Source organism: Strix aluco, chromosome 1 (assembly GCF_031877795.1).
Source record: "Strix aluco isolate bStrAlu1 chromosome 1, bStrAlu1.hap1, whole genome shotgun sequence".
Taxonomy (NCBI): Eukaryota; Metazoa; Chordata; class Aves; order Strigiformes; family Strigidae; genus Strix; species Strix aluco.
Window position 1 is genome coordinate 161742066 of NC_133931.1, and position 14957 is coordinate 161757022.

At 46.7% G+C, this 14957-nt stretch overlaps 1 protein-coding gene across 5 annotated transcripts in view; it reads right to left on the reverse strand.

Moving 5' to 3' along the window:
- The window catches only part of HECW1 (HECT, C2 and WW domain containing E3 ubiquitin protein ligase 1), a 270080-nt gene extending 255790 nt beyond the window's left edge, over positions 1-14290 (reverse strand). For 4 of the 5 annotated variants that reach the window (XM_074843134.1, XM_074843125.1, XM_074843101.1 and 1 more), the window contains exon 1: positions 14072-14290. In XM_074843134.1, the coding sequence (XP_074699235.1) occupies positions 14072-14101 (30 nt within the window). In that variant the 5' untranslated portion in view covers positions 14102-14290. Of the gene's footprint in view, positions 1-4614; positions 4693-14071 lie in introns of those variants that run through there. The other variant, XM_074843117.1, reaches the window with a different exon arrangement.
- Between the last annotated feature and the right edge of the window lie 667 nt (positions 14291-14957).

Sequence of the window (14957 nt, forward strand, 5' to 3'; positions counted from 1 at the left end):
CACATTAGGGGTTGCAGTTAGAAGAACTAGTTTAGGAGTTAATGCAAAAGGACTACCTGAAAAACAGGAGCACATAGTATAAAGGTAACGAATTAGGAGAGGAAGGGTATTGCAGGTACCAAAGATGAAGGCGGGGTGAAGATTAAGAGAAGATTCAGGGAAGGATAAAAGCCAAGTGAGGGAAGACAAAGTTTCACAGACTCGCAAGTGGAAAAGAGGTCATAGCATCATTCACTTTCTTTTCCACTACAAGGAGGGGGCACGAAGAGAAGACACTAGGAGTCAGGCTCACAACAGACTAAAGGAGGTGGTTCTTAACATGCTGAGTTGTGAAATTCATTTTCAAATTACAGTAAAAGTTTAGATAGGTTCAAAGGAAAGCAGGGGAGATTTCATGAAGCAGGTCTCTATTAAAGGGTACTAAATCCACAGAAACACTATCACAGTTTAAGAAAGTTCCTGGGCAGAAAATATTTGGGGTGAGGGTAAAGAAATAATACAGAAAAGTGATTTTCTCATGGCAGACAGAAATCCCTGCCAAAACGCCATCTCCCTTGCCTTGGTTTCTTGGTAAGTCTAGACCAAAGATTTTTACCCTTAGGCCTTCACATCTCTTCACAGTGCACGCAGGTGACTACTGTCACAAACTCTTTAAGCCAGCATAAACTGACACTTCCACAAGGAGAAACACCTTGCCTTCCTCCCACTCCTCGCACCCAGCCTTTGCTTGGGTGTTTGCTTGCATTGTCATAAGCCTTCATGGAACAGTTAAGTAGATCTCATCTGGGTTAAAACTACATGGCATAAAATACCAGGTTACCTCTAATGCGGGTCAATTCCCTGATGCAGGTCTCCATGCAGCCACCACAAATGCATGTCCTGACCCAAGGAAATGGCTAACACACAGGTGGCTAGAAAAGCAGAAGGATGCACTGGGATCATTTAGCCTGGAGAAGAAAAGGTTCAAGGGGAATCTTATCAATGTGCATAAATAGATGGTGGGATGGAGTGAGGCAGACTGAATGAGGCTCCTCTCAGTGGTGTCCAGCAACAGGACCAGAAGAAATGGGCACAGACTGAAATACAGAAAATTCCTTTTAACTATAACAATTTTATTTTTTTTTTTAAACTGTGAGACCTGAAGAACACAGGTTACATAGATAATTGAATGGCAGATATGACATGGCATTTCCACAAGGGGGTTCACATCCCTGCTAGAAAAGCATTTAAGATCTGAAGATTTAGGGTCCATCAACTGAAAATGGCTAAGCATTTCTGGCAGAGCATGACAAGGATATCTGAAAGATCCCCATTTTCATCCATGGACAGCAGGACACCTTCAAGGTAAAGTGAAAGAACTTTTCAAAATACAATTGTTTTTCATATATATTTGGCTATCTACACTCAGCCTATGAAAACATTAAGCACAGTGATAAAGTTTCTGCTATTTCTCTTTTGATTTGTCCAGGGACAGACAAAGTTCCACACCTCCAAGTTTTGCCCAGATGATAGAGCAGTTCGAGACTAGTTCTGCCTCTGGCTATGTGTATACCTGGAGCCAGGGAACCAGTGACACAACAGGGACACCCTCCAGCCTGTCATCCAGCAGAAGAGGTGCAGGGCCAGGGGAAGACTGAAAGGTACCTGTATACGCAGGATGCAAGGCAAGCACTAGCAAATAAGCACAAGAAATTGGTGAACTAAACAGAATGAGGAATAGTCTTAGGATAATAATAGAAAAAAAATCCATTAACCTTCTCTTTCTTCATCTTACTTAGGAGGTGACAAAGCTGCTATGTTATTGCTGCACAGCATGCTCTGAACAAGGAACTGCTCAGTTGTCAAACAAATGCGTTGTTGAGTGTTCACACTAAGAAAAATGCATTTTCCACATTCATGTTTTGACAGACTAAGCGGCTGGAGGATGGTCTTCAACACACCAGAACAACCCACAGGGCAAAGGGTGAAAAAAGGTCTTTGCAGGAACAAGACAAATTGCCACAAAAGGGGAGAAAGAAAAAGCTGTTGAAATGGTAAAGACTTTAGTTGAAGCCATCATTTTTCTGTCCATTGCACCGACACCTAGTTTGACTGCCACAAGAGAAGTGAAGCCAAAATGGGACATTTCTTTCCTCGATGAAGATCACTTTTGAACAATCTGCCACAGAGGGTTTGCTTTTGCTGTACCCTAAGTAAGACAGCCCAGGTCTGTCAAAGCACAGGCCTTTTTGTAACCAAAATAAGTAGGTGCTACCATCACTGACACCAGAAGGGCCTAAACAGTACCACTATGCTTGGCTTGTAGCAGCTTAGATTGGAATACCAAACATCTACAGGCTTGCTATTGAGAGAATAGACATATTATAGCCTCCAATGGCTATAAAAAAGGTGTTCGTGAGGTAGAGGGAAGCAGAGATAATGAGAAGGAAAAAAAAATTGCTGCCATCAGTGTCAGGAGTTAAAAAAAAAAAAAAAAAAATAGAGAGAGAACCTGGCTAAAATAACGTTAGTATCTAAACTGGAAAAACTGAATTAAAAAGGGAGAAGGGATGCCATTCAAGGTGATCTTGTCAAGCCAAAAAGCAAACATGTACGTGTGGGCAGGTTCCCTCACCGACGTGCTTTTGTTTTCCAGTGTGCAAGTGTTACAAAACTGTAAGCTGAAAAATCTGTGTGGTCTCTGTCCCACATAAATACGCAGTGAATTTTTTCACAGTTACTTTAAGCCCTTCTGGGCCAAATGCATCCGCAGTGCAAGATCGGTGACTTAAATGCACTTGACGTAGCAATGAGATCAGGCCTGGGCTTCCGCAAAGTAAATACAATAATACAACTGCAACATTATAATGATGATGTGCGCTGAAGACAGTAGATAGTTTTTAAGAAATGGCTGGCTTTCTGAAGCAGAGTAGGTCAGGTCTCATCTTCTGCACTGTGGGAAACGAAAGCAGTTTGAAGTTTTCCTTACAGCTGAAGCATAACAACAGCCACCACCTTGCCACACCTCCATCTCTGATCTCTCCCAAATGGATCTGATCATTAAACAAGGCTGCAGGGCTCCAGGTCCTCTGAAAGGCTGCCAGCTGCAGTACAAACACATTCTCATGAGAAACATTTTGATTTTGTTTAAAACAGCATTTTTTTTGACAGAAAACCGTTCCACTGGCAAATTTTCATGTGGTTCCACTATTTAATATGCCTCCCCTCCTCCCACACATGCATGCACCAGAGCTACTTTGAGAAGATAATTATGCTGCATGTTTGCAGTGCATTGGGTTTGCTTCTGCCAGGTCTCCTGTCTTCGCTGGGAGCGAGAGAGTCCAAGGAGAGGAGTCATCAAAATGGGGGTGACTCAATGTCTGCACATAAATGACACGTATTCCCAAAAAATATATGCAAGGAAAAAAATACATGGATTTATTTATTTATTTATTTACTTCAAAGGAGGCTTGGTAGCCTCAGGGTGGCTCACATGGTGACAAATTCAGCTCTTTACTCAAGCAGGCAGCTATCTGAAAATGAACTTCGTAATTATACCACCAATCTCGATCAACAACTGAAGAAGTGCATGTGATTTACGGGGGTCTCCAGTTTTCAGCAAATAATCCTCCAGTGCTGCACAGATATGAGTAGTGTTTGTGTCTCCAGCTCTTTCCTGTGACTCAGCATTCAGCAGGGCTGCCAAGGGCTGGTCCAAGCTCCTGAACCACACCTGAACCACACACGGGAAGACAAGCCCAGCACTGCAGGGATGTGAAGCGTGCACGGCAAGAGGAGAAACATCGTGCTTGGCTAGTGGTCTCTAAGAAAGTTTGCTCAACGCCAACCCTCTCTGGCCTAAAAATGTTTTGTTTTTTTTTTTCCCCTCTAAAGCAACTACATAACAATGGTTCTGTATTAGACAGAAGACCTGCTACCTCCAAGAAGATGCAGAATTTGCCTGCTAACTTTGGCACAAAACCTCCACTTCCTTTAAAAACTGGGGGAAAAAAAAAAACACCTAAAAGGTTTGAGAGGGAGCTAACTTCTTTTAGATTCATTTAGCATGAACTGAAATGTTAACTGTGTTCCTCTGATGAGAAATCCTCAATTTGCATCCAGCTGAGACCTCTATGGCTGCAAAGTCTCCCTCCTGCCCAACCACCTATCAGAGACCATGAAGGCAGGGATCCAGGGAAGTGGTTATGGAAAGCTAATGGTTTTGGATGAGTGGTGCAGTTGGAAAGCATCTTCCTGTAATCTCTCACCTACATCTTCTCACTCTAAAACTCAGAGATGAGCCCAACAACGTTGAGCTCTGATCCTAGGCCCTCTGAGGCTTGAAGAACTGGTTACTACATATAATCTGTTGCTTATCAAAGCTCTGACTGAATTATATTGGTATCTATTACATGAGAATTTGTATCTGAAAGCTTTCATATTCACCATTAGCTACCAGGATTCAACTCAGAAAACTACTCCATAAAACAAGTCAAACGAACATGGAGATTCCCATTGGACACATCACTGAAGCATGAATAAAAACAGTTCAGAAGACTGAGACTGAACACAGATATTTTGGGCCAGATCAAAAGAATGCAGAATTTGGGCACTGAAGTTGAAAATGGTACTCACTGCTACTGAGCCCTGCTTTCAACGTAACAGCATTCAGGGACCTAGTGTTCTGCTCCTGCGCATTCCAGAAACTCCAGTCTTGACATCCCACTTGCTGCTCTGCATATAAAACACATGAACCAGTCCTTGGCAAAGGAACCCAGAAACTCCCCCTCTACCCATTAAATCAGAGTTATGCTCCCTCTTGCTCTCTGGCTCAATGAATCTGCAAATCTTCTATGCGGAACATAATGACTTTGGCCAGATGGGTGTAAATCACGTCCCATACTCACACACACTTAGAGGAGCTCCCTGCCTGTTAGGGCAAATTCCTGGAAAGTCACAGATCTAGGTCTGATCTAAATCAGGTGCAAGAGAAATACTAACACCCCTTCCTGGAGGGGGCAGCTCCTCCCTGAGCAACAGGTTCTACCCAACACACCAGTTTTAGAGTATCTGCTTCTGAGGACCTGCCTCCCTTCAGGCACTGTTAACCAGCTTTGCACCTGACCCAGGGCACAAGCACACCGAGGGGGAAGAGATGTAGCAAACTGCTTTTGCCTGCATTATGCTGGAGATAAAAGCCCTGGGGAGCACAGAGCAGGAACCCCACTGCTGCCTGCACACAAACCAGTCGCATGCAGCCAACGCAGGCTAATCTGTTATGCCTCTCTTTTTTGGTGCAGTGCTGCACAAAACATGGCTATAGTGTCCTGGATGTAAGCTAGTAAGCTCACAGTATGCCATGTAGACTTAGCAGCTTAGATCTTCATTTGCTTAAGGCCCTCTTATCACTTTTCATTTCAGCCTGTGGGCGTCCCCTCTCGTGGTCCCACAGGGATTATGTGGATTAGCAATACTGCATTTATATCCCTTTTGGTCCAGGTAGCTAAAAGGAGATGAACTGGGTTTTCCAGTGAGTTATTAGAAGGCCATCAAGTACATTGATCTCCTGTCCATCTCTCAGCTCTATTACAAGGTCACAAATCAGCCAAACACATTATTCACGATGACCCTTCCCGAGCTGCTAGATGATACGGTGTTAAATCAGTAGACTCCTCCTCAAACATCTATTCCACATCTTCCCCTTGCTGAGCTAGCCTGACAGTCCATCTCACACAAACCATGAGCCTGCTACCACTTGTGTACCAGCTTTCCTAAGGTGCATTGTCTTTCTAAAGTCAGCAGGAGTCCCTAAGCAAGTAACATCATGCTTTCACACACACTGCTAGCAGAATTAGGTTGGAAAAAATAGGTTAAAACAGGCATATATTTAACATGGAGTCCAAACCTCAGAATCTTACTTTACCAACAAATAATTCATACACACATGTACAAAATCCACGCTTGATAACCACTAGAAGTCATTCTGATATGAACTAGGCAATCAAGAGGCTCTGCCAGACGCATTTCTATTCCCACTCCAAGTAGAGGTTTAAATGTACCACCTCTCCCTCACAACCCTATATTCATCCCTTTTCTGTAATCAAGCAACTTCTTCCTGTACAATCTGTTGGGACATTGTTTCTTACTAATTTCCAATTAAAGCTTTAGATATTTTGGGTTGTCTTTTTTTTTTTAAAGATGGTGAGGGTGCAGGGTTGGGACACCCCTGCAGGGACCCTAGCCTGGGCCACTACCCCTATTCCAAGCTTCAAAAAGCCACCTTTGCAGGCAGACACACAAGGAGAGAAGAGGCACGAGGGCAGTCTGCCCCTTTCTAGTTCTGCAGCAACTTCCCTGGGCTTGTGACGATCTTCCAAGCTGGATAAGACAATACAGCTGACACCTAGAAGAAGCTACCATGTGGCTCCAACAAGCAAATCGAGCAGCTGATCCTTAGATCAGATTTCTAGAAGACGCTGTCTGCTTCCACCCTCCTCTAGGATCCACCTCTAGCCAAACCTCAGCAGCACAGTTGGCGAGTTGAACACACAGAAGCACCCAAAACACTTTACTACACCTTTGCTACAATTTTGCTGCATTGCTTGCTATTTTGTTCCCATGTCTCAAACTTTTTCATTCCCTCCTCAGCAACAGTAAAATCTAACACTAGGTTTGTAAATTGCCTTGAGCACTTTAGGATAAGCAAGTACCCTCTCTGTACCTGCTCCTGCTTTATCCACAGTTGAGTGCAGAAGACACAGATATTTAAGAATTCAGACACTTACAATTAGGTGATACATGTTTTTAATTAGAAATGCCCTAATATAATTGCTCAAATGCAGACACTGATGTTTTAGCCTACATCATGCTATTGGGTACAGAGAATTAGTCTGAGCTATTAACCCATGTTTTAATTGTCTGAGACATAAGATTGCACAGCCTAGGAACAGCTATCTGTGTAGCAAAGTGCATTGGAAAGAACAACAGTACTCTGCAATCACCCAGTTCTTGGGGAGTGGGAAGGCTGAAGGGGGAGAGGAGATATCAAAGAGAATGCAAACTCATGTGCAGAGAGGGAGAGCCTTTGAAAATCTGCAAAGAGGATGCTTTGAGAGTAACAGTTCTGAGGAGCATGAAGGAGTAATATAAAGTCAAATTTCAAGAGCAGGTAATGGTTCTACACCAGCATGCAGTTTCTTGACCAACATAAGAAATCCTGCTTTTAGTCAGGTGGGAAAGCTTATTCTTTAATGGGAGCTTTGCTCATATAAAAAACTGAGTAATTTCCTTTCACACACAAAGCAAAATCCTTAAGGAACGTTAAGAAGCAGAACCAAAAAGAAGGTAAATCAAGTAGCCAAATCTTATAAGCCACCATAGTGATGGGTCTTGGAAGGGAGTTCTACCACAGGACCAGATGCTTCTATGTTGGAACCCTTTTCTAGCCTAAGAAGACGAGGAGAAAATACAGTTCAGCTCATTAGTCCTTAATACCTGGTCTGGGTAGTAACTCCTATGGTTGCTTCTGCTTTAGCCTGCTGCTAGAGTAATGAGAAAGAAATGTCAGTGCTTCATGCTGGCACAGCAAACAGCCAGCTTCCCTATGATACTCAGCTATGTAAAAAAAAGTTTAAAAAAATAGATCACAAAAGGCCAGACAGCACTGCCCTTCATCAAGCAAAGTTCCCAATAACTTCAGGAGGACCATTGTTCATTTTCAGACCAAAGGGTTTGTCTCAGTAATACTTTATCTCAGCATCGGGTCTCCACTATGACTCAGGGAATGTTATGTAGTATTTCTGAATCACGGTATTGACCTCACATTGACTACCATTTGAGAGCATGGTGCAGTCAAATTAAGCAACTTTAAAAGTTCCTGAAAAGATCTCACTCCTGATCTCCATGCAGCTTCCACAGGCCTGTAACTAAGGCAGCAGACAACCTAATGGCTAATGGGCCTTTCATGAACCTTGAACAGCATCATCTTGGAAACGTGTGTTCTGACTCCAAGATTAAACATTTCATCCTCTTCCCCCCTCTTCATGTTAAGCATGTAGTAAATAAACCTTGCTATTTAAAGCAAGATGCTGCTTCAGAGAGTAAATCTATTGTTGTCTTTGTCTTCTTCAGACAACCACACAGTTGCAGACAAAAAGTACCATGTCAAACAAAAAGCATATATATTTCTATATTAAAAATCCTAAGGCCTCTCCAAGAGCTTTTTTTTTTAAAAAAAAAAATCATAAAAGACAGTTGACAAAATAACCCAACACCTGATAGATGTTCTGCAATAGAATGTGAATTCTAAGTTTATATTTTCCTTAGGCTGTAGGCACAAGACAGTATTTCCTACTTTAACAACATCAGCCTTACAAGGCCCAGATTTCAAAGGAAAGTACCTAGCTGCACAAGGACCAGCTTGGGACATCAGAGGATCCTATCCATCCCACTAGTTTGTCAAGCACTGGTCAGCGTGCCTGCAGATGCCCAGGCAGGTAGCCCCACACACATTAGCTGTGTCCAGCTGGAAGGACAACCGCAGTTCAAATGGTTCAGGAAATGCCTTACAACAGGCATCCAGCTCACAACCAAAGCTGGATTATCCCCAACTTTGTTGCTTCTTACCTAGTTTAGCAAAGTCTGTACAATATACAACGTATGTTCTGCCAAAGAGACAGACTTTGGCAGGATCGTTTGTTTCGGGGAAGAAGGAGTCACAGCAAGACTTAAGATCCAGAGAACAGCTCCTTGACCCGTCTGCTCCATACAATGAGCACTCAGGCATTTCACCCGCATACAGTAAAGAACAACTTATTTAACCATCTTGTCAAGCGTTCCCTCTCTCTTGCTCTCCTCTCCCCCTTGGGAAAAGCAGACAATTTCCTGCTCCACCTCTTCCGCTTACACGTTTGGGAGGGGTATCCATCAGCCTTCCCCTCTGCAAAAAGTATACAGTGGGTAGCACAATATCTGATCTTCCCAAGCTTGCAGGATGCCATCCGAAATTTTACATGGAGACGTGTGAAAGCACTTTGTTGGCACCAGAAGAACAGCATGCTCCTCCTTCCTCTAAAACAATAGGCCTGCTGAACTACACATTTCAGGACCTGACAAACCTGATTTGGTAATTGAAGGTGCACATGGCACACATTTGCCTATGGTATGGAAAAATTAATTATACCACATGACAGATTTCAGTCCTGGTGTTCAAAAGCTCATTAACAAAACTACTTTAAAAGGTGCTAATAGAAACAAATGCCTTTAACATCACAGACTTCCCAGATGACTCCTGCTATGGAGATGGATGACAAATCACTGTCAGTCATCTTTAAATTCCATATTGACTACACTGAAGCAATTACCCATTTATTTTTAGAGCATGTTCCATTTTAAACACAAGTGATTCAGTCCAAGAGACATTCTATCCTGCATCACTATTTCATGGGTTAACAACTCGCAGATTTAAATGGATTTGAATTCTGGGACAAACAGTTGCTTTTTTTTTTTTTTTTTCTTTCCTTTTGACTCTAGACATTGGTTGGGAATTTTAATTCAGGCTTCAAACCAAACAAATGTTGGTGTTCTACAAGCATCTGCAGAGAAATATAAAAATATCTGGAAAGCGTGAAAGAGCGAGCCTGTTTTGCTAAATGCATAAAATGAAACCTCAGCGAAGGTCTCAATAATAGCCTTCCTGCCTGCTGTGCACGCACTCTCTCCCACAGACCTTCTGCTCTGCAGCAAGGGAACGCTGCCTGTGCTGCTGCGTCCTCAAGGAACTTTGCAATACAATGGAGCGCAGCAGTTCCCTGAGGAGCACGGTGCTGATCATTTACTTCGATACTTCAAACAAGAGCACCAGGGTTTCCCCCTTTTTTAAGATCTAAAATGAACAGCTTGCCATATCGATCCCCTCCCCGTCCCCAAGCCACCTCAAGGTTTACCTGCATTGTAGGCAATGTGCTGGACAAAAGGATGAGGGGCTGGGATCAAGCTTAGGCTGCTCCTAACTCATGGAAAAGGAGGGTGAGATGATAAAGTAGAGAGTTGGGGAAGGAGAGTCCTGAGGAGCTGAGGTTTCTGTTGCTGCTGCCACTGGAGGGAGAGAACAAACAGGAGCTGCAACAGGTACTGCAGTGGGGGAACCCCACTTCAGGCTCAGCTGCTGCCCTGCTTCAGCCCAACTTCTCCCACTTTCCAAAGCAAAAGCAGGCTGTGGGGCTACAGCCAGCAGCCTGCTGCCCGTGACAACTGCTTGTTTTGCCTGTAGCTTGGACCAGTTTTACTGGCCCATATTCTGGTGAACCCACAAACATCTGAGACGAGGACACCATCTTGCCAAGGGACAGTCTCAGCCCCTTGTTGGGAGTCCTGCCTGAAGAACCTACTTCAGAGCTGTCGATGAGATACCCCAGCCATGGCATAGCTGATCAAAAAAGTCCAAGACTGACTCACAAGCCTATTATACAGCTGCCTAGCCACCATTCATTAACTGTAACAAAAATGACCCTGGGCTCCCTACATCAAAGAACCTTGCCATTTCTTCTTAATTAATTCTAAGCATCTTGTTGGCCTCAAATCTCAACTGGAAAACATCAACCGGAGTAGGTGGCATCTCAGCCTGCCCTTTGCTACTGCCTGTGCTTTTATTTTTCCTGTGTTGCACGCCTCCTGAGATTATCAGTGGAAACCAAAATACTGCTGTTTTAGGACAAATGCGCAAGTACGTAAGAGCTAGCCTTGTTTTAGACTTTATCAGAATTAATGTTCATGATATCTAAGGCCAACAGAAACATATTTCTAAGGAATTAAACCAAACCCCTGCAGTGGTTGCCACTCAGCCATTGCAGAATCACAACAGCACATGAAATGTTACAAGAGAAATGGGTAAAAAAACCCTTAAACAGAAGCAAAACTGACTCATCTCCTTATTGCCAAAACCGAGAAAGCCACTGAGCGTAAACAAACAACAGACATCCTGAAGAAAAGGGGGCGTCGCAATTCCTTTTCGTGCTAATAGGCAGACACAGACTGGATGAGCAGGACCATCCTCCAGCTGCTCCCCCAAGCCGAGCTGAAGGAAGGAGCCAATGGTACAGCAACGGTCCGGGCAGCACAGGTGCCACCGGCGGCTGGGGAGCATCTGAAGTGCTGGTGACTCCCCATGCACTGACAGTTCCTAGCAGTGTACGCTGGAAAGCTGTCCCAGCTGCAGGTACGATTCACTTGTGGAAGCCACACGTATGTTTGGATACCCAATTAAAGTGTTTTGGGTAATATTCACTAAGGCACACTTTGGCGTAGGCTGGCAGCATCCCTTCGACAGAACAGGAGGGAGAGCGAGCCACCACACTTGTATAAGGCTCGAGCTTTCCTCCCTGTCTGTAGGGGCCTCTCTATAAGTTACAATCTACGCATGCTGAAGCCAGACCTTGTGGGTAACCCTAAATTTGGAGGAAACTAAGTAGGTAAGACTTAGGACCAGAGAGATGCTTAGAAAGAAAGAAAGTCACTGTGAAGACGAGTTACATTCTCAGGCAAACTCCATCACCACAAACTAAGGTACTTTGGAACAATTACTTTTTATAATCACTGAAAGCCCTTCTGTCTGAAATTTGCAACGCACTTAACTGGTGGGGGAATGGGAAGGTTGTCTTGTGGGATTTTCTTTTTTAGAAAGCAGTTTTCAGAGTTGAAACCACAGGGGCAACCGTAATGCCTGCATCTCCAAGACAGATTTCCAACAACTTTAAAAAATACGTAACCCAACCTCTTTGTTAGAACAGCTCCTGGCCTGACACCAACTATTCAACACCATCCCTCTCACAACTTGAATCCCCCCCACTATGCCACAACTCTTGCGGTATTTCAAAAAGCAGCTAATAAGCTAAATTCCGCTTGCGCTGTTTATTCAAGTAATTGCATTGTTTGTAAGACCACCATTCAAAAGGAGGCAATAAGAAGGATTTAGCACTACCTTGAATGAACGCTACTTAGTGTCAGACATAACACATGCAAAACGCCACGAAGCTTCACAGGGATTATCTCGTAGTCGCAAAGAATGCTAGATTGCATGCCACGTACACGAAAGACAAAGCCACAGAAAGATGCACTTTAGTAACAAGTCTTAGACAGTTATTTATTGGAATACAATAAATTCCACGTTGTTTATTAGAATGCTTTTAAAATACTGAGCATATGGATTTTGAATTGATTCTTTGGGATGTTCTGAGCGCGTGTACACAGTTTGCTTTCAAATAAATCACCACCACATTCAGATATTGATAGTTCCTGATAAAGTCACTGAGCGCGTCTGTTCATGCTCTGGCCCGCTCTGGTTTCAAACGGGTAAACTGATGAGAAAGAGCTGATTGATACTAAAAAGGTTAGGAGTCCAGAGCTCAGGTCACATTAAGTCAGCAACACATTAGCGTATGTATCACACAAGTGAGACGACCCACCATCCACCACCAACTCACCCACCGCTCGCTCCTCACAAGCGCTGGCCAGCTGACCAACCACTCTTTGTTCTGAGCTAACTCCCCGCTCACCCTCCTGAAGCAAAGCAGTGAATAGACCCAGCATCTCCTCCGTAAGGACAGATGCTCTTTTCCCTCCCCGTACTAGACAGACTGCATCGGCAGGATGAGTGTTGTGTGTTGACTAAGCGTGCGCTGCTTTTTTACACCTACTTCTGGTTCCAGCATGAAAATCAACATTGCACCTGTGTTGTCCAAATGGGTGTGCGTTTCAGAGACAGAAAAGAAATAGAGACAGCAGCCAGGACACATACTATACTCCACTTCTTCATAAAACACACGTACTACACAGAGAAATGATAATCCCTTCTTAGTGGAAAATCCAAATTTTCAAAATGAATCCCCAAGCTAAAATGAATTACTGTAATAACTGCAATCCTCGTATGAGCACTAATCAGAAAGGCGCAGCCTGCCACCTGCTATGTGGCACCGCTGGCACAGCGGCACCCTGCCCCTAATTGCTGCTGTGTTCAGGCAGGGCTGGGTGCCCCACAAAACGAGACGGTAGCGCTGGGAAATACACGGACAGGATCACAGCCTGACTGACTGTTGTACAGTCTCACTACGCACTTCTGCTGAGTGCAGCATAAAAAAAAAAAAAAAAAAAAAGGGCACTACTGCAGCTCCAAACAGCAGGATGCAAAAATCTAAACCCAGGCCAAGTAATTTCTTCTGCAACTACAGAGAAACACACGGGAAACGATGCAAGGGACAACAAAATGAATTGTATGCACCTGTGTCAGTACAAACCCATTATCTATGCAGGCTGCGAAATGAGAAAAGCAGCATTTGACAGTGCTACAGGCTGGGGCAATGTTCTTAACATACTTATTATAAGTTATTTTATTTAACTGCTAACGAAGAAATGCAGTTACATAATAACACAAGGTAATAACCAAAATATGAAGTCACAAGATCGGCTTACAGCAACAGAGTCGGGGGAAAAAAAGGCAGTTTGTGCTTTAAATTTTGCTGCATTGTCAAGGAGCCAAGAACCAAATCTGGGGGCTTCTTCTTTTACAGGGAAGGGACGTAACCACCGAAAATTCAGCGCGGGACTCTTCATCACCGCCTGCGCGCATCCACATCCCCAAATGATGTCAATCCCCGCCGGCACGTCGCTCATCATAATTCTACACTATTTCCTCGCTAGTGGAATCCAGCCGACAGGCCGACGACTGATCTCGGAACCCACCAGGGCCCATCCGCTCCACGGAGAGCACCCCCCCCGCCCCCTCCCCGGCCACCCCCCACCCGCGGAAGTGCCCACGGACACGGAGGGAGGGCAGGAGGTCCCGTTCCCGCAGAGACCGGCCGGCTCCCGGGCACAAAGGCACCCGCGCCGCCGGGCACGGATGGCAGCGCACACCCGCGACCCGCCACCGCACCTCGCCCGCCCCGGGAAGGGCCTCTCCCGGCGGCGAGGCCGCTGCCGGCCCCATCCCGCCTCGCACTTCTCCGCGGGGAAGCAACGCCAAACCTCCCCCCCACCTCCCCCCCCCCCGGGCCCCGTCCCCCCCGCCGCGGGGCCGGGCGGCAGCAGCCCCTCGTACCTGGACAATGCCGGCCTGGGCACAGCTCATGCTCCCCCGGCGAGGGCAGCTCTCACATCCCACACGTGGGGCTCGGGGCCCGCCGCCTGTCAGCCCGCGGGGAGGGCGGGCGGGGTGCCGGCGTGTCAGCCCCCGCCGAGCCGCACCATAGTCCAGCACCGGCTGATACGCCCGCAACGCCGCCGCCGCGCTCCCTCCTCCTCCTCCTCTTCCTCCTCCTCCGCCCCGCCAGCCTCCTCCCACTCCGCCGCCTGTCGCTGGGTACCGGCCGCCTGGAGCCACCCACACGCCGCGGCGGGCACCCGGCAGCGCCGCCCGCCCGGCCCGGCCCGGCCCGGCCCAGCCCGCCCCTCAGCGCGCCGCCGCCCGCCCGGCCCCCGCCTCCCGCCTCCCTCCCGCCGGGCTCGGCTCGGCTCGGCGGGGCTCCGCGGCGTCCCAGGCCGCCTGGGGACGGGGCGGGGACGGCCCGGCGGCCCGCCCGCAGCCGCAGGCCGAGCCCCTGCCGGCTCCCCCGGCCCCGCCGCGCTCCTGCCGCCACGCCACCCCCCCCCCCCCCCCCCCCCCAGCACCCCGTCTCTCCTCAGCTGCTCCCCCGAGCACGCGGCCCCGCTGCCGGCGGCTCTCCCGGCTCACCCCGCCCTGCTGCACATGGGCGCTGAGGCAGAAAAATTCCCCCCTCTCCCTCTTGCCCCTGCAGCCCCGACCTGCCGCCCTCCCCACCGACCCCACCAGGGCCGCAGTCTCTGCGGCGGGGGGGCCACACGCCTTTTCCCCGCACACTGAGGCAGCAGTGCGGGAGCAGCGCAGCTCTAGCGCCCGGGGAACACCCTCACCCCCACCTCCCCTCTCCTCTCCTGGGCAGTGCTGTAGGAACCGCACAAAGAAA